Source organism: Dipodomys spectabilis, unplaced genomic scaffold, assembly GCF_019054845.1.
Source record: "Dipodomys spectabilis isolate Male_0828 unplaced genomic scaffold, ASM1905484v1 ptg000119l, whole genome shotgun sequence".
Lineage (NCBI taxonomy): Eukaryota > Metazoa > Chordata > Mammalia > Rodentia > Heteromyidae > Dipodomys > Dipodomys spectabilis.
Genome location: NW_024870796.1, coordinates 5016176 through 5042100, shown reverse-complemented (window position 1 = coordinate 5042100; position 25925 = coordinate 5016176). Strand labels below are relative to the sequence as shown.

Sequence of the window (25925 nt, the reverse complement as noted above, 5' to 3'; positions counted from 1 at the left end):
TAGTCCCTTAAATGGATTTTTCACTTTAGGTACATTGTTTTGAGGGTTTTGTTTGTTTGTTCTTTACAGTAGGAAGCTTTTCATATACTCTGTAAAAGTAAAAGTAAAAAGTAAAAGTCAAGCACTGATGGCTCATGTCTGTAATCCTAGCTACTCCGGAGGCTGAGATATGAGGATCACAGTTCCAAGCCAGTCTAGGCAGAAAAGTCCATGAGACTCATACTGCCAATGAACCACCAGAAAACCGGAAGTAACGTTGTGGCTCAAAGTAATAGAATGCTAACCTTGAACAAAAGAACTCAGGGCTAGCACCCACTGAGGTCCTTAGTTCAAGCCCCAAAACCAACAACAACAAAAAGTGATTTAAAACCCTGAGCACTTTCTGAGTAGTTAGTGTACACCAGTTACTGAGCTATTTGATGAGGGTCCGCTGCAGGCTTAGATCGGATAATTATCTTTATTTGCAGGGGAGAAAGGAGGTTCAAGGAGTCAAACTTCCTGAAATAGGAATTGAACATGGGTTTGTGTGGCTTGTGTCATTGAACACATCTTTGAAACCCTGGGGGTTTCAAATGAATGAAGAGATAAGAGGACCAGAGAACAAACTATCTGACCCTCTGCGGTGATGACTGGAGTCTATTAAATAATGCTAGGGGCCGTTGTGGCCCCCAAAGCACGTGGCTTGTCTGAAGAAAGTCTCATTACCATTGTTAATGCTGATCTTGACATTGATATTCTGGGCACCTGGTAGGATTATCACATTTTCCTGCCTTTTGTTGTTTTTTTTTTTAAATCAGTCATGGGGCTTGAATTCAAGGCCTGGACACTGTCCCTGAGCTCTTTTACTCAAAGCTAACACTTGACATTTTAGTCCCTGCTCCACTTCTGGTTTTCTGGTGGTTCATTGGAGATTAAGAGTCTCATGGAATTTCCTGTCCCCGCTGGCTTTGAACCACGATCCTCAGATCTCAGTTTCTTTCTTTTTTTGGGGGGGTGGTGTCCGGTCGTGGGGCCTGAACTCTGGGCCTGGGCACTGTCCCTCAGCTCTTTAGCTCAAGGCTAGTGCTCTACCACTTGAGCCACAGCGCCACTTTCCAGCTTTTTTCTTTTTGCTTATGTGGTGTTGAGGAATCGAACCCAGGGCCTCAGGCATGCAAGCAAGTGCTCTACCACTGAGCCACCTTCCCAGCCCAGATCTCAGTTTCTTGAGTAGCTATGATTGCAGATGTGAGCCACCAGAGCTTGGCTTACCTTGTGTGTGTGTGTGTGTGTGTGTGTGTGTGAGAGAGAGAGAGAGAGAGAGAGAGAGAGAGAGAGAGAGAGAGTATGTGTACCGGGGCTTGAATTCAGGGTCTGGGTACAATCCTTTAGCTTTTTTCCCTCCACTTAAGACTAGAGCTCTGCCACTTGAGCCACAGCTCCACTTCCAGCTCTTTTTGGTAGTTAATTGAAGATGAAAGTCTCATGGACTTTCCTGCTCCAGCTAGCTTCAAACCACAATCCTCAGATCTCAGCCATCTGAGTAGCTAGCATTACAGGCGTGAATCAGTGGTACCTACCTCCGCTGCCTCCTTTTAAAATAGTAATGATTGTGGGTTCTGCTTTTTTTAACCAAAAGGGGGTGAACAGAGGTAACACAGTGCTTGGTCTCTCTGTGTCTCTGTATTTTTCTCTCTGTCTCTTTTTCTCTCTCTGTCTCTCTCTTGCCAGTCCTGGGGCTTCAACTCAGGGCGTGGGCACTGTCTCTGAGCTTCTTTTGCTCAAGGCTAGCACTCTACTACTTGAGCCACAGCACTATTTCCAGCTTTTTCTGTTTTTGTGGTACTAAGGAATCGAACCTATGGTTTCATGCATGCTAGATAAGCACTTTACCACTAAACTACATTCCCAGCCAAGCACAAAGATCACTTCTAGGCACATTTTAGGAACTGGTGATTGATCTGTTACAGTTCCCCTACTCCTCAATCTCGTGCAGTGTCTAAATTCATGCCTGCTGTTACAAAAAAAAATCATGGTTAGTTTATAAATTATAAAAATTATACAGATTTATTTCTCACAGTTCTAGAGAATTGCAAGTTCCAGATCAAATGTGCTAGCAGGTTATGGTATCTGATAAGGCAAGGCATATAATCTAGCTCCTCAGGAGGCCGAGATCTGAGGATTACAGTTTGAAGTCAGTGACAGGAAAAAACATGAGACTCTTCTCTCCAATTCACTACCAAAAGCTGGAAGTGGAGCTGTGGCTCAAGTGGTAGGGTACCATCTTAATTGAAAAAGCTAAGGGACAGCATCCAGGCCCTGAGTTCAAATCTTAGTACTAACGTACACACACACACCTATTTGGATTGAGTACCCTGGCAAGATTTTGACAGGAATTAACCAAGGACAGAATCACTCTGCTGCTGCTGCTGCTGCTGCTGCTGCTGGTGTGTGTGTGTGTGTGTGTGTGTGTGTGTGTGTGTGTGTGTGTGTGTGTGTGAAGCTCTCTCTGGGGCTTTCAACTGTCTGTTTATAAGTATCCTAGAGCAATCCTGCCTCCATCTATCTGTTCTGTCACCAGGCAGATTTCACATCATATTCCAACATCTGTCAAGTGTGTCCGCCTGAAGCTCAATATGAATATCCCAATCTGAATGATCTCTGCCTCCCAATTCATGTTCATTCTTGTCTTCCGGCTTTTGCACATGCTGCCCAAGGCTCTTTTTTTTTTTTTCTGCTGCTTCTCTCTCCCAATTAGCCAGACTTCATTCATCACACTTAACCCTGTGGATAAAGGCTACTCCTTCTTCTGTCCCAAGAACTGTCCCCAGCTGCTCCAGTGGGAGTTAGGGTGCCCCTGTGCCCTGAGGACCCAGCTTCTTTTAAATGGTATTATTCTCTTTAAGTAGTTGTACAACAATGCACCTTGATCGACATCACCCCTTTCATCGTTCATGGACCTAGCTGCTTTTTGTACTGCAGCATCATCACCTGCTTCTTTGGAGCCCACCATTACATCACCTGCACCCTGCCCAGGCCTGAGTGAACAAAGAGAGTTGGTCCCGTTAGGGAAGGCTGGGCTCTGTCTTTCCTCAGTGCCTGGGCCTCGCTGTCCCTAACACAAAGCCTGACACGCAGGAGCCATCCTAAAAAATGGTCAACAGCCCAGGGAACTGAGCCAGCAGACGTGGCCGGAAGGGGGCGGGGCCATTTATGGAGGCGGGGCCCAGCACGCAAGCCCACCCGGAAAGGGCGTGGCCTTTTGTCCAGAGGCCTGTTGATGGGGGCGGAACCCAACGTGGAACACAGAAGGAGGGGGCGTGGCTTGGAGCTAAAAGCCAGCCCGCGGGGACGTGGCCTTTTACGTGAGGGTGGGCGTGGCCTCGTCTAAGGCCATTCTACGGGAACCCGGCCTGGTTCTCTGCGGGTGATGGAGGGAGGGGCGTGGCCTAATAAAAGATTGGCCCCCCCCCGAGGGGCGGGGTTTAACACGCAGCAGGGTTTTCCCGAGGGGCGTGGCCTAACGATGCCGGCGTCCTCACGCCCCCGGGGGCGGGGCTTCCCAGCGCGCACTCCCGGAAGTGCAGCTCTGGTCCGGGGGAGGAGCCGCCTTCATTGCCGCCTCCGCCGCCGCCGCCGCCGCCGCCGCCGCCGCCGCCGCCGCCGCCGCCGCCGCCGCCGCCGCCGCCTCCGTCATGCCGGTAAGTGGCCCAGTCCCGGGCGCACCGCTGCCCGGCCCGATGCTGCCCTTACGGGGCACTGGCGGGCACCAGAGCTGCTGCTGATCCCCCGGCGTGACCCCTCACGATTCGCCCTCCTGCAAACCGGGCGCAAAAGCGGGTTTCGGTGCCAGAACCTCAGCTGCCATGCGAAAGGCTGCAGCGATTGCAAAGCTCGAACCTTCCCTGCGAGGGGAGGGGGTGCGGGAACCCCCCGGGCCGTCCCTGAGGGGGAGGGGGTGCAGAGACCCCCCCAGGCCGTCCCTGAGAGAGAGGGGTGCAGAGACCCCCCCAGGCCGTCCCTGAGGGGGAGGGGGTGCGGAGACCCCCCCCAGGCCGTCCCTGAGAGAGGGGTGCGGGATCAGGCCGTCCCTGAGAGAGGGGGGTGCGGGGACCCCCCCAGGCCGTCCCTGAGAGAGGAGTGCGGGGATCCCCCCAGGCCTTCCCTGAGAGAGAGGGGTGCGGAGACCCCCCAGGCCGTCCCTGAGAGAGAGGGATGCGGGGACCCCCCCAGGCCGTCCCTGAGAGAAAGGGATGCGGAGACCCCCGAGGCCTTCCCTGAGAGAGAGGGGTGCGGAGACCCCCCCAGGCCGTCCCTGAGAGAAAGGGATGCGGAGACCCCCCAGGCCGTCCCTGAGAGAAAGGGATGCGGAGACCCCCCAGGCCGTCCCTGAGAGAGAGGGGTGCGGGGATCCCCCCAGGCCTTCCCTGAGAGAGAGGGATGCGGAGACCCCCCAGGCCGTCCCTGAGAGAGAGGGGTGCGGAGACCCCCCAGGCCGTCCCTGAGAGAGAGGGATGCGAGGACCCCCCCAGGCCGTCCCTGAGAGAGAGGGATGCGAGGACCCCCCCAGGCCGTCCCTGAGAGAGAGGGATGCGAGGACCCCCCCAGGCCATCCCTGAGAGAGAGGGGTGCGGAGACCCCCCAGGCCGTTCCTGAGGGGGAAGGGGGTTCTGAGATCCCCGAGGCCTTTCCTGAGCTGACAGAAGGAGGGGGTGCTGAACCCCTCCCCCCTAGGACTTCCTTGAGAGAAGGGTGTGGGGGAGGCCTTCCCTGCAAAGAGGGGGTACTGAGACCCCCAAGGCTGGCCTGGGAGAGCCGTGGGGCAGCCCTGAACAGGTGCACAATGTCCTCTTGGGGACAGGGCAGAGGTTTTTAGTTTGCACCCCACACCCCGGTTTTTGCACTTCCCCTACCCACTCTGACCCGCTTCCAAGTCATTCATGGCTGGGAAACTGACTGGAGACAGTGCTTTCGAAACCTTTCCAGCTAGAACATTTTCCCACTGAAGCCCTGAGCCCAGGGCGACTTGGGGCTCAGGAACTTGACTCAACCAAAGCTAACTCAGCAGAGTTTGGGGGAACCAGGTTTTATCTGATCTTTGCAGCCAGGCATTGTATTGTATGTAGGCTCTTTGCTTAGATAAAGAAATGAAGGCTTTTGGTAGACTTTGGGGGTAGTGATTGTTTTCCTTTTGTTGTTGTTTGTTTTGTGTGAAATCGGATTTTGCTATGTAGTCTAGGCTAGCCTGGAATTCTCTCTTGGATCCTCTCCTACCTCAACCTCCCCACTGCTGGGAATACAGGTGAGCACCACCATGCCCCACTTATGCCATATTTCTAACCAAACAAACAAAAAGAGGGGGGAAAGTGTCAATAATTGATTGGTAGTATTTTATTTGGGGAATCCGTGTTGTCAGAGTCTTTATCTTGGCAGGATAAGCCATGGTCAGAACCGGTCCTACTAGCTTGTGAGGGAGCCCTGGTCCCATTTGCATTCCTGAGAAACTGGTTAGGGTCCTGGAATGTTCACTTATACCTCCTGGGTGCTTTGTTCACAACTATGTGTCCTGGTGTGGCCACAGAGGCATGCCCGATGTGCCTAGAGTCTTAGCAGCCTGTCTTTGGAGGATCTGACAGAGTTTTAAATGGATCAGGTGTCATTTCTTGTGGGTCTTGTGTGGGGCCCTAGGGAAAAGCCCTCGAGAGAACCCCAAGTTTGGACAAAGAATCATAGACTCAGCCCTACCAGTTGAGCCAGTTCACCTCTGGCAATGTTGAATCATCCTGGGATTGGGAGAGTGGCGGTTACCAGGTTTTGTGGGGGGTTTTTGGTGTTGGTCATGGGGCCTGAACTCTGGGCCTGGGCACTGTCCCTTTGCTCTTCAGCTCAAGGCTAGCGCTCTACCCTTTGAGCCACAGTGCCACTTCTGGTTTTTTTCTGCTTATGTGGTGCTGAGGCGTTGAACCCAGGGCCTCATGCATGCAAGGCAAGCGCTCTACCACTGAGCCACCTTCCCAGCCCCAGTCACCAGGTTTTGTGGGATGAAGGGATGTAGCAGTGAAGGAAAGGCAGCTTGGGGACCCCTCTCCACTTCTGGGGCCATAGATGGTGGAAATGGGGCCTACCATTGGTCCATCACACAAACAATAGAAGCAAGAAGAAGATTCTTGAAGGGACAGCCTTAAAGCCAGACAGGAAAGAGTTAGGTTTGTTACCTGAGAAGATTTTTTTTTCCTTTCAGACAAAAGCTCAACAGCCCAGGGAATTTCCCTGAAAAATTTGTGCCCTATGTTGGGTGCCGGTAGCTCATGCCTGTAATCCTAGCTACCCAGGAGGCTGAGATCTGAGGATTAGGGTTCAAAGCCAGCCTGGCCAGGAAAGTCCATGAGACTCTTATTTCCAATTAACCACCAGAAAATTGGAAGTAGCACTGTGGCTCAAGTGGTAGAGCGTTTGCCTTGAGCTGAAGAGATCAGGGACAGCACACAGGCCCCCCCTAGGGTTCAAGCCCCAGGACCAGGAAAAAAAAAAATCTGTGCCCTAGCTTGCCAACTGGATGACTTCAGGCAAATGACTCCATCTCTCTGTGCCTGATTTCCTCACCTGTAAAAGACAAGATAGTTATCTATGGAGTTGGAGGCATTACTCAATTGGTAGAGCACTAGCCAATGGGCAAAAGCACCAGTTACTGAGTTTGAGTGCTGATCTGAGACCTACAAATAAAAAGGAAGAAAAGACTGTAGTTAACTATTACCTGGGGAAAATGTCTATAAAACTATAGCACAGATACTGTTGATAGTAGAGTTGGGAATCAGGACCTGAGCACTGTTCCTATGCTTTTTTGTTTTTTGTCGGTCATGGGGCTTGAACTCTGGGCTTGGGCGCTGTCCCTGCGCTTTTCAGCTCAAGGCAAGCGCTCTACTGCGTGAGCCACAGCGCCACTTCTGGTTTTCTAGTGGTTTATTGGAGATAAGAGTCTCACAGACTTTCCTACCCGGGCTGGCTTTGAACCGGGATCCTCAGATCTCAATCCTCCTGAGGATTACAGGAGTGAGCCACCAGCGCCTGGCTTTTTTTTTTTTTTTTTTTCTTAAGGCTGGTATTCTTGCCACTTGAAACACAGCTCCACTTCTATTTTGGCTGATTCACTGGAGATAGGAGCCTTTCAGATTTGTCTGCCCAGGCTGGTTTTGAACCAGGATCCTCAGATGGATACTAGTGGAATCTAAAACTGTTAAGATTTGGATCACTTTGCCTCTCAACAGACCTTTTCTTTTCTTGTCTTTTCTTCCCTTCCCTTCTCTTCCCTTCCCTTCCCCTCCCTCACTCCCTCCTTCCCTTCCTTCCTTCCTTCTTTCTTTCTTTTCCAGGCCTGGGCATTGTCTCTGAGCTTCTTTTGCTCAAGGCTGGCACTTTACCACTTGAGCCACAGCGCCACTTCTGCTTTTTCTGTGCATGTAGTACTGAGGAATCAAACCCGGATCTTCATGCCTGCTAGCCAAGCACTCTGCCACTAAGCCACATTCCCAGACCTTAGGCAGACATTTCATCACCCTTCAGTTTAGTCTGCAATTCCGTGGTGGGGGAGAGGAGCTCTGCCTTGTAATGTTGACCTTTTTGCCTTTTGACCACTGTTGCGTGATCATGAGAGAAAGCCAACCCTGTGCTCAGCACTGTCTGTTGACTTTAGATCTTTGGACTGCAAAAAAGCCAGGCTCATTCACCAGGTGTTGCTTCCTTTCAAAGTGTCTTCTGAGGGTCAGGGATTTGGGGGGGGGGGGGGTGGGCTTTGCTGTTCTAGAACCAGAGAGATTTCCTTGGGAGTAAATACCATCCCTCCATTCACATCCTTATTCAGTCCTATTCACAGACTGTGGATGAGTTCTCCGGAGGAAAATAAAATAGCTGGACATTGGTTCACTCCTGACATCCTAACTACCTAAGAGCCTGAGATCTGAGGGTTGAGGTTCGAAGCCAGCCCAGGCAGGAAAAGTCTGTGACTCTTTCATCACAAAAAGCCTGAGGTAGAGCTGTGGTTTAAGTGATAGAGTGCTAGTCATGAGCAAATAAAGCTCAGAAACAGACTTCAAACTCAGGAATGGCACAAGAAGTCAATAAATTAAATGGGAGGTTTTTCCATTTTGAGCTAGGTACGTTCTATAAAGAGAATTTGATATGCAATAGGTTTAGCTTATTTTTGGATTCTAGTACTAGAGCTTGAACTCAAGGCCTGGACACTCCTCCATATCTTTTTTTCTCAATGCTATCTCTCTTCTACTTGAGCCACAGTTCCACTTTCGGCTTTTTGTAGTTAATTGGAGATGAGTGTTTCACAGACTCTTCTCCCTGGGCTAGCTTCTAATCATGATCCTCAGATTTCAGCCTCTTGAGTAGCTAGGATTACAGGTGTGAGCCAACAACACCTGGTTGGTCATAGGGCTTGAACCCTGGGCCTGGGCGCTGTCCCTCAGCTCTTCAGCTCAAGGCCAGTGCTCTACCACTTGAGCCACAGTGCCACTTCTGGTTTTCTGGTGGTTAATTGGAAATAAGAGTCTCATGGACTTTCCTGCCCAGGCTGGCTTTGAACCACAATCCTCAGATCTCAGCCTCATGCTAGTAATTCTTTTTTTTGGGGGGGAGTCCGGTCATGGGGCCTGAACTCTGGGCCTGGGCGCTGTCCCTCAGCTCTTCAGCTCAAGGCTAGTACTCTACCACTTGAGCCATAGCTCCACTTCCGGCTTTTTTTTTCTTTTTGCTTATGTGGTGCTGGGGAATCGAACCCAGGGCCTCAGGCATGCAAGGCAAGCGCTCTACCACTGAGCCACCTTCCCAGCCCCCATGCTAGTAATTCTTAAAAGAATGAAGTAAACACATTTTTTTTTTTTGTCGGTTGTGGGGCTTGAACTCTGGGCTTGGGCGCTGTCCCTGCGCTCTTCAGATCAATGTAAGCATTCTCCCACTTGAACCATAGCGCCACTTCCAGTTTTCTAGTGGTCTATTGGAGATAAGAGTCTCATGGACTCTCTGTCCGGGCTGGCCTTGATCTGTGATCCTCAGATCTCAGCCTCCTGAGTAGCTAGGATTACAGGCATGAGCCACTGGCACCAGGCTCAAAACACATTTTTTTTTTTAAAAAACAAAATTCCACTGCTGGGACTCTATCCTCCAAGATAATGTCTATAACACGTACAAAAATGTATTTCCCAAAATGAGTGAATGAGTGAATGAATGAGCTTGAAAGATCAGTCCCGCTGAGCCTGGGGGCCTACTCATGTCATAGTATTTGATGGTCCTGACATAAAGCCCACAGCTCAAGAATCATTCCTTTGAAGGCAGGACTGGAAACTACTCTGTGTGTGTGTGTGTGTGTGTGTGTGTGTGTGTGTGCGCATGTGCGCACGCACGCGCACGTGCCATTACTGGGGTTTGAACTTAGAGCCTGGGTGCTGTCCTTGAGCTTTTTGCTCAAGGCTAGAGCTCTACCACTTGAAACACAGCTCCTCTTCCAGTTTTCTCATGGTTCATTGGAGATAAGAGTTTCACAGACTTTCCTGCCTGGGCTGGCTTCGAACTGCAGTCCTCAGATCTCAGCCTCCTGAGTAGCTAGGATGAAAGGCATGAGCAACTGTCACCCAGCTAGAAAAAAAAAAATAAAAAAATTGTTAGCTTTCTAGATGATATTATTATTACTATTATTATTATTATTATTTTGGTCATGGGGTCTGAACTCTGGGCCTGGGCACTGCCCCTCAGCTCTTCAACTGAAGGCTAGCACTGCTTCTGGCTTTTTCTGCTTATGTGGTGCTGAGGAATCGAACCCAGGGCCTCATGCTTGCAAGGCAAGCGCTCTACCACTGAGCCACCTTCCCAGCCCCAGGTGATATTATTAACCATATGTCACCCTTGGCTCAGGATTCCTGGAGATCCCCTCTCTGTACCACCACGGAAATATGGAAACCTTTAGATGAGAAGACTGGGATTCAGAAACAGGCTCCCCTAAGAGTTCTTACTCAGTCTCTGCCCACTGAGCGGCCCAGGTCCAGTGTGTGGCTCACTGCAGGACTTCATTCATGGTGTCTTTCAGAAACACGAGTTCTCTGTTGACATGACGTGCGGAGGCTGTGCCGATGCTGTTTCTCGAGTTCTGAGCAAGCTGGGAGGTGAGTGGGGTACGGGGGGGGGGGGCGGGGAGACAGGTGTAGTGATGTCATATTCAAATGCATAAGGCCAAGCAAGAGAAGCTTGCTTGTACTTATTTATTATTTGGTGCCATTACTGGAGCTTAAACTCAAGGCCCAGGTACTGTCTTTTAGCTTTTTCACTCAAAGCTAGCACTCTACCACTTGAGCCACAAGCTCCACTTCCAGTTTTTTAGCTGGTTCATTGGAAATAAGAGCTGTCAGTGCTCAGCCTCTTGAATAGCTAGGATGACAGGCATGAGCCACTGGTGCTCAGCCATAAAACACTTCTTTGGGATGTACTCAGGAAATCATTATTCTCACCCAGCCAGTCCCCAAGGTACATCAGGGAAACTGAGGACCAAAGAAAGCTGAGATTTGATCTGAGGGCTCAATAATATAACAACTAAATTGAGATCAGAGCTTTGGGGGGGGGGGGGGGCGGGCAGGGCTCAGTCAATCTTACCAGATTTGATTTTCTTTCTTTCAAGCGGGCACACGCCTGTCATCCTTGCTACTCAGGAGGCTGAGATCTGAGGATCACAGTTCGAAGCCAGCCCAGAGCAATTAACCACTAGGAAACCAGAAGTGCTAGAATTGAGTGAAAAAGCTCAGGGACAGCACCCAGGCCCTGAGTTCAAATCCTATCAACACACACACACACACACACACACACACACACACACACACACACATAATAATACCTCAATAAAACCCAGGCTAAGGCTAACATGCCTGCTCTCAGATGATGCCTGTATTAGCAGTCTCAGCATGGAACTTTCCATCTCTCTAAGAAGACTGTTGACACCAGTCAACAGTCTGTGATCCTCAGATCTTAGCCTCCTGCGTAACTAGGATTACAGGCGTGAGCCACTAGCACCTAGCTTTTTTTCTTTTTTCTTTTTCTTTTGCTGGTTGTGGGGCCTGAACTCTGGGCCTGGGCGCTGTCCCTCAGCTCTTCAGCTCAAGGCAAGCACTCTACCACTTGAGCCACAGTGCCACTTCTGGCTTTTTCTGCTTATGTGGTGCTGAGGAATCGAACTGACAAGAGTCCCACAGTGAGTCAATGGCTGGCTCCTAGCCCTGGAAAGAAACTGAAATGGTAGAAGGCTGCTGGCTTGCCGTGTGACTCTGCGCTCTTCTCTCTGGGGGGCCGGGCTCCCCTGGCTACAGTAGGAAAATACACGTCCGTTATGAGCTTGTGCGGGGCACGCTCCCAAATTGAAACTCAGCCTGGAGGCAGAGGCTCTGAGTTCCATCCTCAGCTCTCCCAAAAACAAAAAGGAAAAGGAAGGCTGGAAAGGTGGCTCAGTGGTAGAGTGCTTGCCTTGCATGCACGAGGCCCTGGGTTCGATTCCTCAGCACCACATAAGCAGAAAAAGCCAGAAGTGGCGCTGTGGCTCAAGTGGTAGAGTGCTTGCCTTGAGCTGAAGAGCTGAGGGACAGCGCCCAGGCCCAGAGTTCAGGCCCCACAACCAGCAAAAGAAAAAGAAAAAAGAAAAAAAGCTAGGTGCTAGTGGCTCACGCCTGTAATCCTAGTTACGCAGGAGGCTAAGATCTGAGGATCACAGATCAAGGCCAGCCCGGACAGATTGTCCATGAGACTCTTATCTCCAATGAGCCACCAGAAAACCAGAAGTGGAGCGGTGGCGCAAGTGGTAGAGTGCTATCTTTAAGCAAAAAAGATAAGGGACAGCACCTAGGCCGAGTTCAAGCCTCAGTAGCGCTCTTACAAAAATGAATAAATGAGTGAATATATGAAATGAAACAAAAAATATATACATACAAATCTGAGGATGGTAGCTCATTGACAGAGTGTCAGTGTGTGTCAAGTGTGAGTCCCTAGGTTCAGTCTCTAGTCACACACACACACACCAATATGGAACACAGCCTAGGTGTAACCAGAAAGTCTGCTAATCCTTGATCTTGAGGAATAGGGTGGGATGATCATGAGCAATATTTTAGGAGCTTCGTTCTGTAAATGGGAGGGTCTTTGCTTCCTCCCTCCTCCCCCCCACAGCCCATTTCCTCTTCCCACAGGAGTGGAGTTTAACATTGACCTACCCAACAAGAAGGTTAGCATTGACTCCGAGCACAGTGCAGACACGCTGCTGGCGACTCTGAACAAAACAGGAAAGGCTGTGTCCTATCTCGGTCCCAAGTAGCTCAACCATGGATCTTGGCCTGCAGGTTGGGCTACGGCGGGCAGGTACGTGATGCTCTGGCTGTAACTGGGCAAAGAACTAAAGGTAGCTGTGGGCTGAGTATCTCTTCCCCTAGTTCCTGGGCCCCAGAAGCCTTTGAGAGTTTTAGTCTTTCTAGATTTTGGAATATTTGAGTAGGCTTTTTCAATGGAGTACCCTCTAATTAAAAATAAATAGCCGGGCACCGGTGGCTCATGCCTGTAATCCTAGCTACTCAGGAGGCTGAGATCTGGGGATCGTGGTTCAAAGCCAGCCCAGGCAGGAATGTCCGTGAGACTCTTATCTCCAGTTAACCACCAGAAAACCAGAAGTGGCGCTGTGGCTCAAGTAGTAAGGTGCTTGCCGTGAGCTGAAGAACTCAGGCACAGCGCCCAGGCCCAGAGTTCAAGCCCCATGACCAAGAACTTAACTAACTAAATAAATACAAGTAATTTAGCTGGGTGTTGGTGGCTCTCACTTGGAATCCTAGCTACTCAAGAGGGCAGTAGCTGAGGTTTGAAGTTAGCCCAGATAGGAGAGTCTGTGACATTCTCTCTACCATTAGCCAGCAAAAAGTTGGAATTGGAGTTGTAGCTCAGGTGGTAAGAGCACCAGCAAAAAGAGCCAAGCAAGAGTTTGAGGCTCTAAGTAAAAGCCCCAGGATTAGCATGGGGTGGGGGTGGGGGGTAAGGAGAGAAAGAACGAAAGAAAGGAAGAAAGGAAGAAAAGGAAAGAGAGAGAAGAGAAGGCCGGACAGCAGTGGCTCACGCCTGTAATCCTAGCTATTCAGGAGACTGAGATCTGAGGATCATGGTTCAAAGCAAACTCAGTCAGGAAAGTCTGTGAGACTCTTATCTCCAATTAACTACCTGAAAAGTGGAAGTGGCGCTGTAGCTCAAAGTGGTAGAGTGCTAGTCTTGTGCAAAAGAGCTCAGGGACAGCACCCAGGCCCCAAGTTCAAGCTCCATGACTAACCAAAAAAGAAGAGGAAGGAAGGAGGAGGAGGAAGAAGAAGGAAAAGAGAAGGAGGAGGAGGAAGAGGAGGGAAAATAATAGAAGAAAATAGGAGTTTGAAATCCTCAGAGTGGCTTTGGTTGGTTTGAAAGTCATCTGCAGATTATTTTCTAGTGGTTTATTGAAGCTAAGAGTCTCATGGACTTTCCTGCTCAAGCTGGCTTTGAACCGTGATCCTCAGATCTCAGCCTCCTGAGTAGCTAGGATGACAGGCGTGAGCCACCGCCGCCGCCGCTTGACTTTTTCATTACCTTTCTATCATAAAGTAGATGCTGCTAGCAGGCTACGTAGCAGCCTTGGGTGTTCCGGAAGAGGGCCTGGGCTGTGATTGGCTGTAGAGAGGGTCCTGTAAGGCTACAGGCTGGGCTTTCCCACTTGGCCACCGCCTCCTGCCCCCAGTCTCCACCGCAGCCTTCACCACCTCTGCAGTGCTGCCATGTTCACAGCAGGGGGAGACATTGCTCCACCTAACTTCTCTCTCCTAGGCTGCTTGATGGAGCATCCAGACAGATCTGGGATGGGCCGTGCCACTCAGCCACGGAGCTCCTACAGACGCCCCATTGCCTGCGCCCAATCAAGTCTACAATAAAGTCAAACTGCTTTTGCTGAAGCAATTGTCTTGGTTGCTTGCTCGCTTGCAGGCTGGGAGTTTCCAGCACTTCCTATCAGGAATCCAGCATCCGGTGACTTCTGATTGCTTTCTGTGTCACTTCCTCTTTCTGAGTCTCAAATTGTTCTTCATCCATAAAGGGAAGCATTGGGCCTGTGATTTTCTTCAACTTGGAAAAACAAAAGACAAACCCATATCAAGAGCTGGGGTACAGATGTCTTCCTGCCTGGAATCCTAGCTACTCAGGAAGCTGAGATCTGAGAGTCGTGGTTCAAAGCCAGCCAGTGCAAGAAAGTCTGTGAGACTCTTATCTATAATAAACCACTAGAAACCACTTAGATATAGTACCCAGGCCTGGAATTCAAACTCCAGGACCAGCCCGTGCACACACACAGAAATGAAAACCAAAAAAGGTTTCAAGTAAGTAGACTTTTAGAGAGATCAAATGCTAGGACAGTTGCAGTCAGCAGAGGAAGAGGTGGAGATGGAACTGTTTGAACAGCTCTCAAACTTTTACATCTCATATGCTTTTTTTTTTTTTTGCTGGTCAGGGGGCTTGAACTCTGGGCCTGGGCGCTGTCCCTCAGCTCTTCAGCTCATGGCTAGCACTCTACCACTTGAGCCACAGCGCCACTTCCAGCTTTTTCTGTGTATGTGGTACCAAGGAATCAAACCCAGGGCTTCATGCATGCTAGGCAAGCACTCTACCACCGAGCCACATTCCCAGCCCCTCCCGTCAGTTTTTTGAGAGTTCTTTGGAGGTAAGAGGGACATAGGTTTTCCTTTCCAGGCTGGTTTTGAACCATGGCCCTCAGATCTCAGCTTCTTGAGTAGCTAAGATTATAGGTCTGAGCCCCTAACACTTGGCTCTCCCCTTAAAACTCACTGGCAGTGATGCTTTATCCTTGAAGACACAGCTCCATTTTCAGTCTTTTGCTGGTGAATTGGAAATGAGAATCTCATGGATTTGTCTGCCTGGGCTGGCTTCAAACTGCAATCCTCCAATCTCAGCCTCCTGAGCAGCTAGGATTATGGATGTGAGCCATTGATGCCTGGCAGAGCAGAAAGCAGGAATCCACCACAGATGGTGGATTCACTGTGTATCATTCGCATTCAGACAAAATGCACATTGAAAAATCACTGCCTTATGCTGAAATTCCCACTGTGGCTCAAGTGGTAAGGAGCTAGCCAGGCATGCGTGCTAGTCCTTCATTCAGTACAGGTCCAAAGGCTCAAACTGTCCCCTGAGCTTCTTTTGCTCAAAGCTAGCACTCTACCACTTGAGCCACAGCACCACTTCTGGTTTTTCTGCGCATGTCGTACTGAGGAATCGAACCCAGGGCTTTATGCATGCAAGGCAAGCACTCTACCACTAAGCCACCTTCCCAGTCCTGGACTCCCGTTCTGAACCGATTCCATAAAGGCTGCGGCCCATTTCTGCCTCCTGTGGTCCCTTTGGCTCCCAGGGACCTCTTTCCCCAGCCTGCATGGAAGGGAAGCCTTTTAGCCACCAGGGGGCAGTGTGGGTTAATTTTGATGATTTCATGGGGAAGTTCTATGACCAACAAGAATTATCTTTATTTAGTCTTTGCCATTTCCGTTTCTTCAAAAGATCCTGGGCATCTGGCTGGCTTTTACAACATGGAGGTCCCTCAGGATAGTGGTCCCAGGGTTCATTTTGCAACCCCCAGGCTGGGATCTTGAATACAAGACTCGAGAAGGGCTGGTGACATTTCTTGTGCCCACCAGGAACCCTGTGGCTGGCTGGGGGTGGTGGAGATCACGGAGCAGAGTGTGGCACAGTGGCTCACACCTGTAATCCCACCTACTCAGGAGGCTGAGATCTGAGGATCGAAGTACTAAGTGGTCCTAGGCAGGAATGTCCATGAGACTTTTTTTTTGGTCATTAGTGGGGCTTGAACTCTGGGCCCGGGCGCTGTCCCTCAGCTCTTCAGCTCAAGGTTAAGCGCTCTACCACTTGAGCCACAGCGCCACTTCCGGTTTTCTGGTGGTTTATTGGAGTTAAGAGTCTCACAGACTTTCCCTGCCCAGGCTGGCTTTGAACTGCGATCCTCAGATCTCAGCCTCCTGAGTAGCTAGGATGACAGGCGTGAGCCACTGGCACCGGGCGCCATGAAACTCTCATCTCCAATGAACCACCAAAAAAGCTGGAAGTGGCGGCGTGGCTCAAGTGGTAGAGCGCTAGCCTTGAGCTAAAAAAGCTCAGGGACAGTGCCCAGGCCCTGAGTTCAAGCCCCAGTTCTCACACACACACACACACACACACACACACACTCCTCTTTCCCTTGCACACCACAGCCTCCAGAACCTTCTCCACCTCTGAAGGTCATTCCTTTCTCCCCTGGGTCTGAGCGTCATCCCACAGTGTTGGAGTAGAGCTGTGAGCCATGCCTTCCTGTCCCCAAGGATCAAGCCACGCCGCCTGCGGATCGGCAGGCAGAGCAGGTGAGTGATATCTGTAATGGATGCAGACTTGCCCTTGAACTTGGATTCTAGGCTCACCTGCTCTCTAACAGGGAAGGGAACCCTGCCTGTCTCTTGGATTGGTCTCTACCTGGGCTTGGCCTCAAACCACGATCCTCCGCCCTCAGCCTCCTGAATTAGCTAGGATTGCAGGCATGAGCCACCAATGTTGGCTTCAAGTGAAGAATAGAGGATTGGGCTCTGGGAGGGGACCCGTTGTTCCGGTTACCACCCTCTCTGGGCCATTCTTTAATTAATGCCAGTCTCTTCAGAAGCCCAAGCCTGTCATTTCTTGGGGAGTGTCCACTTTTTTTTTTTTTTTTTAGATTTCTACGGCTTTGGAGGCAGAGGCAAGACCGCAGATCCCTGTGTGAATTAATAAGGGGTTACAGCCCTGGAATAAAATAGCAGAGGCTTTGTGGGTGAAGCCCTCCCCCCCTTAGATCAGAGCAGGCTTGGCCTTTCTATTTTATTTTATTTTTTCCCAGTCCTGGTGCTTAAACTCAGGGCCTGGGCACTGTCCCCTGAGCTTCCTTTGCTCAAGGCTAGCACTCTACCACTTGAGCCACAGCGCCACTTCCAGCTTTTACTGTGTGTGTGTGGTACTGAGGAATCGAACCCAGGGCTTCATGCATACTAGGCAAGCACTACCACTAAGCCACATTCCCAGCCGTGGGCCTGTTCTCTTTGGTGGTTTATAGCTGTGTGCACTTGGACCCATTGCTTAAGGTGTCCAGCATCATTTAGCTTTCCTCAGCTGTGAGGTGAAAATTAACATGATATATCTTTTCTTTCATCTTTGTTTGTTTTGTGCTGGTCCTGAGACTTGAACTCAGGGCCTGGGTGCAATCCCTGAGCTTCTTTTGCCCAAGGTTACCACTCTACCACTTGAGCCACAGCTCCGCTTCTGGCTTTTTGTAGTTCATAGGAGATAGGAGTCTCACTGATTTTCTCGCCTGGGCTGCCTTTGAACCCTGATTCTCAGATCTCAGCCTCTTGAGTTGTTAGGATTCCAGGAGTTGAGCCACAGACACCGAGCTGAATCTCCAATTGGTCGTTGTGGGGCTTGAACTCAGGGCCTGGGCGCTGTCCCTTAGTTCTTCAGCTCAAGGCTAGCGCTCTACCACTTGAGCCACAGTGCCACTTTAGGCTTTTTCTGTTTTTGTGGTGCTAAGGAATCAAACCCAGGGCTTCATGCATGTGAGGCAAGCACTCTACCACTGAGCCACCTTCCCAGTGCCTGAATCTCCACTTTTGAGACTATATCTCTGAATCTTTCCACTGGGAAGACAAAAGGACTCAACCTACCTGCCCAGCTACCCCAGCTCCGATCTGCCTTCTTCCTGTATTCAGGGACCCATTTGGAAACCACTCTCACCAAGCATCTGTTTGTGGGATACACCACTCCTTTTTTTGGTGGTTTTTACATACCTAAACAGAAGCAGTGGTTTTTCATAAGTTCCTAGTAATTAGAGAGGCTGGAAAAGCTACTCCGGTGGCTTAGAAGACAGAGGGCAGAGGCTGAGGGTACCCAAGCATCCTGGAGCCTGCAAAGGCCCACCCTTTCCCCCTGGCAGGGCTGAGTCTCAGCCCCGTTGACAGACAAACCTCCCAAGATGGCAGGTGCTTCTGGAATCGTAGATTATTCCAACTACTCAGGACTAATACAAAGTCACTGGTTTTTTTTTTTTTTTTTCCCATCACCGCCTTCTTTTTGTCCTTGGACCCAATCCAGACAATCATTGTTAACTTAGTGATCAGCTCCTCTGATCTTTGACAACTTAGCAATCATTCACAAGTTTTCATTTGTTTTGTTTTTAAATATCTATCCAATGTTGAGCATGGTGGCTCATGCCTGTCATCCTAGCTACTCAGGAAGCTGAGATCTGAGGATCATGGTTCAAAGCCAGCCCTGACAGGAAAGGCTGGTGAAACTCTTTAACTCCAATAAACCACTCAGAAAACCGGAAATAGTGCTATGGCTCAAGTGGTAGAGCGCTTGCCTTGAGCTGAAGAGCTGAGGGACAGCGCCCAGGCCCAGAGTTCAAGCCCCATGACTGACCAAAAAAAAAAAAAAAATCAATCAATCTATCTATCTATCTATCCATCCATCCATTTATTTATCTTTGTGCCAATCCTGAGGCTTGAACTCAGAGCCTGGGTACTGTCTCTGAGCTGTGGCTCAAGGCTAGCACTCTATCTCTTGAGCCACAGCCTCATTTCTGGCATTTTTGGTGATTAATTTGAGATCAGAGTCTCACAGACTTTCCTGCCTGGGCTGGCTTTGAACTGTGATGCTCAGACCTGAGCCTTCTGAGTAGCTAGGATGCCAGATGTGAGCCACCAGCACCCAGCCTCTCCTGGCTTTTTCTACTCAAAACTGGTACTCTACCACTTGAGCCACAGCGCCACTTCTGGTTTTCTGGTGGTTAATTGGAGATAAGAGTCTCACGGACTTTCCTGCCCAGGCTGGCTTTGAACTGTGAGCCTCAGATCTCAGCCTCCTGAGTAGCTAGGATGACAGGCGTGAGCCTGGCTGTCCATATAATTTTATTCTGTTATTTTAAAATATAAATACTGGCTTAGCTGCATGCTGGTAATGGAACTCCTAGGTACTCAGACTGAAATCTAAAGATCTGAGGTTCAAAGTCAGCCAGGCAGAAAACCTGGGAGAGTCTATCTTCCAATTGACCAGCAAGATGCTGGACTGGAGTCATGATTCAAGTAGAGTATTCACCAAGAAGCCAAACAAGAGCAAGATACCAAAGAAAGGCTAGGTATATATTCGAAATAATATGGAGATGATGACTAATTTCAGCCCTTTTAGTGAGCCAGTATATTCACAAATGAAATTAAACATTGTTAATGTTAACATGTGTATATATATATTTAATATATATTTAATTTCTCTTGTAAGTATAATAGCTCATTAATATGGGCTGAAATTAGTAATCTTACTATTTCTAAAGTAAAATTTCCATTTCTTTTGAAAGCGTGGGCTGATCAACACATCTCAATTTTGCCTAGAATTTTCTATTTGAGCCCTTGAAGTCATTCTCTCAAGGATACCATCCATCCAGGGTAAAGAAGGCTGTTTTGGTTGCCCTGTTAAATACCAAATAAATATTAGACAAGTATAGATAGGACTTGGAAAGTTTCAACAAGCCAACCCGTGATCGTGGTGCTTTTGCTTTCAAATGGAACTGTGAACCAAATATTATCCATTGAAAAAATAAGGATATTTTTTTCCCCCAGAATATTTGCTATTCTTGGAGTATGCCTCATGCTTTTAGAGGGCTGAATAGTATTCCACTGTCTAGCTGCACTGTATTTGTATTTATTCTGGTCTCTACGGGGTGGACATTTCCATTTCTTTCCAGTGTTTGCTTCCCCTAAACAAGCCTGCGCCAGAAATGGCCTTATTGATCTATGTCATAAATGGATAAAGTCTATGTAATAATCTGCTTGGAAAATAAAAGGGGGAGGGAGGGAGAGAAGCCTCAGGATTCAATGCTCTTTCATGCGGAGTTTCTGGGAATCTCTTTTTCCTTTCGGTGGTCAGGCTGAGACTAAATTGGCAGTCAAAGTCCTTGGGAGGAAGGCCCAGACTTCCTGAGGTACAGAAGGGGGTTGAAGGGGGCGGGGGAAGGAAAAACAACAGCGTGTCTCTCCAGTTCTGGGGCAAAGAGGGGGTGCTGTTAATCAAGGCGTGTGGAAAAGGAGCCGACCAGACTCCTTAGGGATCCACGGACAGCCGAAGTGGCATCAGAGTGACTGGGACCATTCTGTGCTCTGAAGATGGCAAGCAGGAAGATAAACAAGTTCTAGACGCACACTGGGTGGTTGCACACTGGGTGAGTAGCCAGGGCCTTGGGTACCATCTGGTGCCAGGCCCATTGGGCTCAGCCAGTTCTCCTTATACCTACCCACTCTTCACACCCACCCCAGACCAGGCAAGGCTAACTCAGTAACTCCGCTGTTTCTTGGGAGGGCTCAGAATGGAGTTTTACAGAGTGGATGGGCTAGTCAGTATTTTTCCAGAGATGGGCTTTTCTGGTCCAGAAAGGTGATTTTTGTTTTCTTGTTCTGTCTTTTAAATATTTCCAGCCATATTTGTAAACTAAACTAGAGCATATGGATGAATGGCTCCTTTATGGCACAAAGAGGCTGCGGAGGCGCCTGCCTAGCTGTCCTGATCTCCCCCTCCCCCCCCCCCCCCCCCCCGCTCCCCCCCCCCACAAAGCAGTTTGGGAAATGCCAGGTTGGTCAAAGTCAAGCAACATTTCTTACTGAGAGTTGGGTTTTGGTGGCTCACACCTGTTATCCTAGCTACTCAGGAGGCTGAGAGCTGAGGATCATGGTTCAAAGCCAACAGAGGAAGGAAAATCTGTGAGACTCTTTTTGTTTTTGTTTTTGTTTTTGGGTCCTGTCGTGGGGCCTGAACTCTGGGCCTGGGCGCTATCCCTCAGCTCTTCAGCTCAAGGCTAGCACTCTACCACTTGAGCCACAGTGCCACTTCCGGCTTTTTTTTTTCTGCTTATGTGGTGCTGAGGAATTGAACCCAGGGCCTCATGCATGCAAGGCAAGCGATCTACCACTGAGCCACCTTCCCAGCCCGAGACTCTTTTATTTATTTATTTATTTTGTAAGTCGTGGATCTTAAACTCTGGGCCTGGGTGCTGTCCTTTAGCTCTTCAGCTCAAGACTAGTGCTCTACCACTTGAGCCACAGCACCACTTTGGAGTTTCTGGTGGCTAATTGGAGATAAGAATCTCATAGACTTTCCTGCCGGGGCTGGCTTTGAACCATGATCCTCAGATCTCAGCCTCCTGAGTAGCTAGGATTACAGGCATGAGCCACCAGCGCTCAGCTCTGTGAGACTCTTATCTCCAATAAACCACTCCAAATCTGGAAGTGGTGCTTTGGCTCAAGTGGTAGAGTACTGACCTTGAGTGAAAAAGCTCAAGGTTCAAGCACAGAACTGGCACACACACACACACACACACACACAAAGTCCAAATTGGGAGTGATAGGTAGCATCTGCCTATAATCCCAGCATTCAGGAGGAAGAAGCAGGAGACTCTCAAGCCTAAATTTTCATCTGGGCTACTTAGATCATGTCTTGGGAAAAATAAGGAAGTCCAGAAAAGAAAAAGCAATTCTTCTCCTTCACAGACTTCATCTGTCTAGAGACAAGATCAGATTATCTATTACCTGCCAACTTTTGATCAGAAGAGGCTTCTGTCAAGCAGTCTTTTTTTTTGGGGGGTCCGGTTATGGGGCCTGAACTCTGGGCCTGGGCGCTGTCCCTCAGCTCTTCAGCTCAAGGCTAGCACTCTACCACTTGAGCCACAGCGCCACTTCCGGCTTTTTTCTTTTTGCTTATGTGGTGCTGAGGAATCGAACCCAGGGTCTCATGCATGCAAGGCAAGCGCTCTACCACTGAGCCACCTTCCCAGTCCCTGTCAAACAGTCTTAAACCCCACCCATGCAAAACAGAAGCAAGGGGTTGCTGATGACGTGGGTTTTGTGGGATTTTTTTTTTCTGTTCTGTTTTTGTTTTTTTTTTTGTCTGTCATGGAGCTTGAACTCAGGACCTGGGCACTATCGCTGAGTTTTTATGCTCAAGGGTAGCACTCTACCATTTGAGACCTAGTCTCACTTCTAGCTTTTTGCTAATTAACTGGAGATAAAGAATCTCTCTGATGTGTCTTCCTGTGTTGGCCTCCAACTAGGATCCTCCGATCTCAGCCTCCTGAGTAGCTAGGATGGTAGACATGAAGCATTAGTGCCTGGCACAATCTTTCATCTTTCTTTCTTTCCTTTTTATTTTTTGACAAGAGTTTACTCTGTGGCTCAGTCTGGTTTCAAACTCAAGATCTTCCTGCCTTGTTCATCTCGAGTGCTGGGATTACAAGCGTGTGTCACCATACCTGGCTTTGGTTACTGCTTTGCCTATAGCTTCAGGTATTCCGAATGAGAAGTATGTGAGTAGCTTGCAGACCTGGAATGTAGCTTGCTTTCTCTCTTTCTTTTTAAGGGCAGAACTAGAAACTCTCTCCAAAGCACTTCAGTTCTGGAATTCTACACCCGTCTTGCCACCCAGACACCAGCTATTCTGAGAGAGAGCTTTGTCTCCAGGCACAAATGCGTTTCTTATCAGCAGGACAGAGAACCCCGGTTCAGTGTTCGTCCCAGCCAGCCTGGCCCCAGCCCAGAGGCTTGAAAAGTGGTCTGTCAGGCAGTGCCCTCTCTGCTCTTGGGCCGGGAGGTGCCCACAGGAGCTGGCACTTCCCCAGGGATTGGAATGTCTTGTGTCTCTTCATAGTGGCTCTGTCTCAGGGAGGGGGTGCAGATTTTCCTAGCAGGCTTTCAGGGATTGTAAAGAACAGAATTGTGTATTCCTGCTTTCAACTGACTCAGTTTCTACAAGTTGTAAAGGAGCAGGCAGGTGGTGTCTGGTGCATGGATTCCAAACATCATTGATCTGGCAGCCAACTAGTCAATTAGTTAATCACCCAATCAAACAACTCAACTAAGCAGCAATCAGCCAATCAAATCAACTAAGCAGCAATCAGCCAATCAAATGAACTAAGCAACAATCAGCCAATCAAATCAACTAAGCAACAATCAGCCAATCAAAAGTTGCGTAGATCACTCTGTCTAATTATTAAAATAAACAAACAAACAAAAACCCCAGAACATACCACCCGGGCACTGAGAGCTCACACCTGTCATCCTAGCTACTCAGGAGGCTGAGATCTGAGGATCACAGTTCAAAGCCAGGCCAGGCAAGAAAGTCCATGAGACTCTTACTTCCAATGAACCACAAAAAGCCAGAAGTAGATCTGGCTCAAATGGTAGAGCTTCTAACCTTGAGCAAAAAGAAGCTCAGGGACAGCATCCAGGCCCTGAGTTCAATCCCCAGGACTGGCACACACACACACACACACAAAAGGCAGATGCTGGTGGCTCACACCTGTAATCCTAGCTACTCAAGGAGACTGAGATCTGAAGACCACAGTTCAAAGCCAGCCTGGGCAGGAAAGTCTGGGAGCCTCTTATCTCCAATGAACCAGCAAAAAGCTGGAAGTGTCCTTATCAGAAGAATGTTTGGGGGACAGGGAGAGCTGGGGTACCTTTCTGAAGGATAGGGAGACTCAAGTGACAATTAGCAGTGTAGTCCACCCTCCTGCCTGTCCACCATGAGGTTAGAGAAACCCACAGCTGGACCACAACCAGAGAAAACAGTGTGCACATCTATCTAGAAAACCATGAAAAGGGATCTAATTAATGTCACAGAAAGCTCCATTTCCTTTCCCATCAATTCTCTGGCCTCCTCCCTGTTACCTAGCTACTAGGTAATATCACAAAACACCCGACCCAAGACCTGTGGGCTTTATTTTCTTTGGGGTACATACACTCCGGGCTGGCACTTGACCATTGAGCCACATCTGCAGTGTAGCATTTTGCTGGTTAATTAGAGACAGAGCCCTGTATACTTTGCTGCTCAGGCTGGCCTCCAACTACAATCCTCAGATCTCAGCCTCCAAAACTGGCTAGGGGTGAGTCACCAGCACTCAGCTGCTGCTCCTATTTTCAGATCTGCTTCTATATTTGCTTTTTCGGAGCCTGGATTTTGTTGTTCGTACTTCACATGATTAGCTCTAGTTCTATCTATTTTCCTACAAAGGTCTTTTTTGTTAAATGATACTTTATTATGTGCATAGACCACGGTTTCCTTGTCCATTTTTCTGTAGATGAACGCAGAGCTGAGTCAGTACTTTGGCTCTTGTGTACAATGCTGCAGTAAGCATGAATGTTTGCTTGTCTTTTTTTTCTTTCTTTCTTTTTTTGGCAGTTGTAGGACTTGAACTCAGGGCCTGGGCACTGTCACTGAGATCTTTTGCTCAAGGCTAACATTCTACCATTTGTGCCACAACGCCATTTCTGGCTTTTTCTGTTCATGTGGTACTGGGGAATCGAACCCAGGGCTTCATGCATGTTAGGCAAGCACTCTACCACGACGCCACCTTCCCAGCTGCCAGAATGCTATTGTCATTATTATTTTGTGTTGGAAGCAATTTGGTGGAGACTCAGAACTTCTCCTCAGGCCTCACGTCCCCAGACTTTGCTGACGCCCATATTCTTTCCTCTTACCCCTCCCCAGCCCTCTCCAGGAAAGAAGAAAACTCCAGAAGAGGCCCAGCCCCCAAAGGGAAAGAATTGTTCACATGCCTGGAAAGAGGAAGGCCAACTCTGCTAAGAATTGGAGCAGCCTGCCCTGCATAGCTGGGTGTGGAGTCATCTCAATTATTTCTGTGACCCAGACAGCAAACTCCAGACGCTGCTTCAGCTCCTTCCAGAAGCTGGAACAAACTTTCTTCCCAACTAGGTCTTCTTCTTGTCCCTTCCGGTGACTTGCCTGCCTTCGTGTTCCTTTTCAGCCACAAAAGGGACGGCATCTCCTTTTTCTGAAATTGGACTTCGAGCTGAGCATGGTAGCGCATGCCTGTAATCCCAGCAGTGAGGCCAACGAATCATGAGTATGAGGCCAAAGGAGGGAGAAAAGAGGAGAGCAGGGAAGGAGAAATTGAGGCCTGGGGGGTATAGCTCAAGAGGTAGAGAACTCAAACTGGACACTCATGGTTCCTGTAATCCTAGCTACTCTGGGGGCTGAGCATCATAATTTGAAGCCAGGCAGGGCCAGAAAGCCTGTGAGATGCTTATCACCAATTAACTACTAAGAAAGCCACATGTGGAGCTGTGGCTCAAGTGGTAGAGTGCTAGTCTTGAGCAAAAAAAGCTCAGGGACAGTGCCCAGGCCCTGAGATCAAGCCCCAGGACCAGCACAATAATAATAATAGTAATAGTAATATTATTACTTAAGCTTTCAAGTACTGATTTGTTTCACTATAGCCCAGACTGGCTTCCAATTCAGCCTGCTTCTGCCTTTGCCTCCCCAGTGCTGAGATTACAGGCATCTGTGACCACACCTAGTAGAACATACTCTTCGCTCTTCTTTTTTTTTAATGGTAGAAAAGTAAACGTCTCCTAAAACCCCGGTGGTGAGTTGTTGATAACGGAACAATTCTTAATATCAAACAGACATTACTAGCAAATAGGTATGGAGTGAAGCAATTCAGCCGTGACCAAAGGCCAAAGTCTCCCTCTCTCTTGGCTCTAGGGTCTTAGGACATGGGTGTCCCAGAAAAGTCCATAAATAAACACACATGGAGGTGCAGTTGTGGCTCAAGAGGTAGCATGCTAGGCTTGAGCACAATAGGTCAGAGACAGCACCCAGGCCCTGAGTTCAAATCTCAGGACTGACAATAAAAAGAAAGAAAATAGGGCTGGGAAGGTGGCTCAGTGGTAGAGCGCTTGCCTTGCATGCCTGAGGCCCTGGGTTCGATTCCTCAGCACCACATAAGCAAAAAAGAAAAAAGGCGGCTCAAGTGGTAGAGCATTAGCCTTGAG

The 25925-nt window shown here is 49.0% G+C and overlaps 1 protein-coding gene across 1 annotated transcript; it reads left to right on the top strand.

Moving 5' to 3' along the window:
- Positions 1 to 3645: 3645 nt before the first annotated feature.
- Atox1 (antioxidant 1 copper chaperone) lies at positions 3646 to 13964 on the top strand. Its single transcript, XM_042688937.1, has 4 exons — positions 3646 to 3680; positions 10064 to 10139; positions 12198 to 12366; positions 13840 to 13964. Exons 1-3 carry the CDS (start codon positions 3675 to 3677, stop codon positions 12320 to 12322), a joined length of 207 nt encoding a protein of 68 aa, XP_042544871.1. The 5' UTR covers positions 3646 to 3674; the 3' UTR covers positions 12323 to 12366; positions 13840 to 13964.
- Positions 13965 to 25925: the final 11961 nt, after the last annotated feature.

Excerpts from the sequence above, each read along its gene's own strand:
- Atox1 (XM_042688937.1), top strand. Across the intron at positions 10,140-12,197 it reads AGTTCTGAGCAAGCTGGGAG|GAGTGGAGTTTAACATTGAC; the intron begins GTGAGTGGGGTA and ends CTCTTCCCACAG.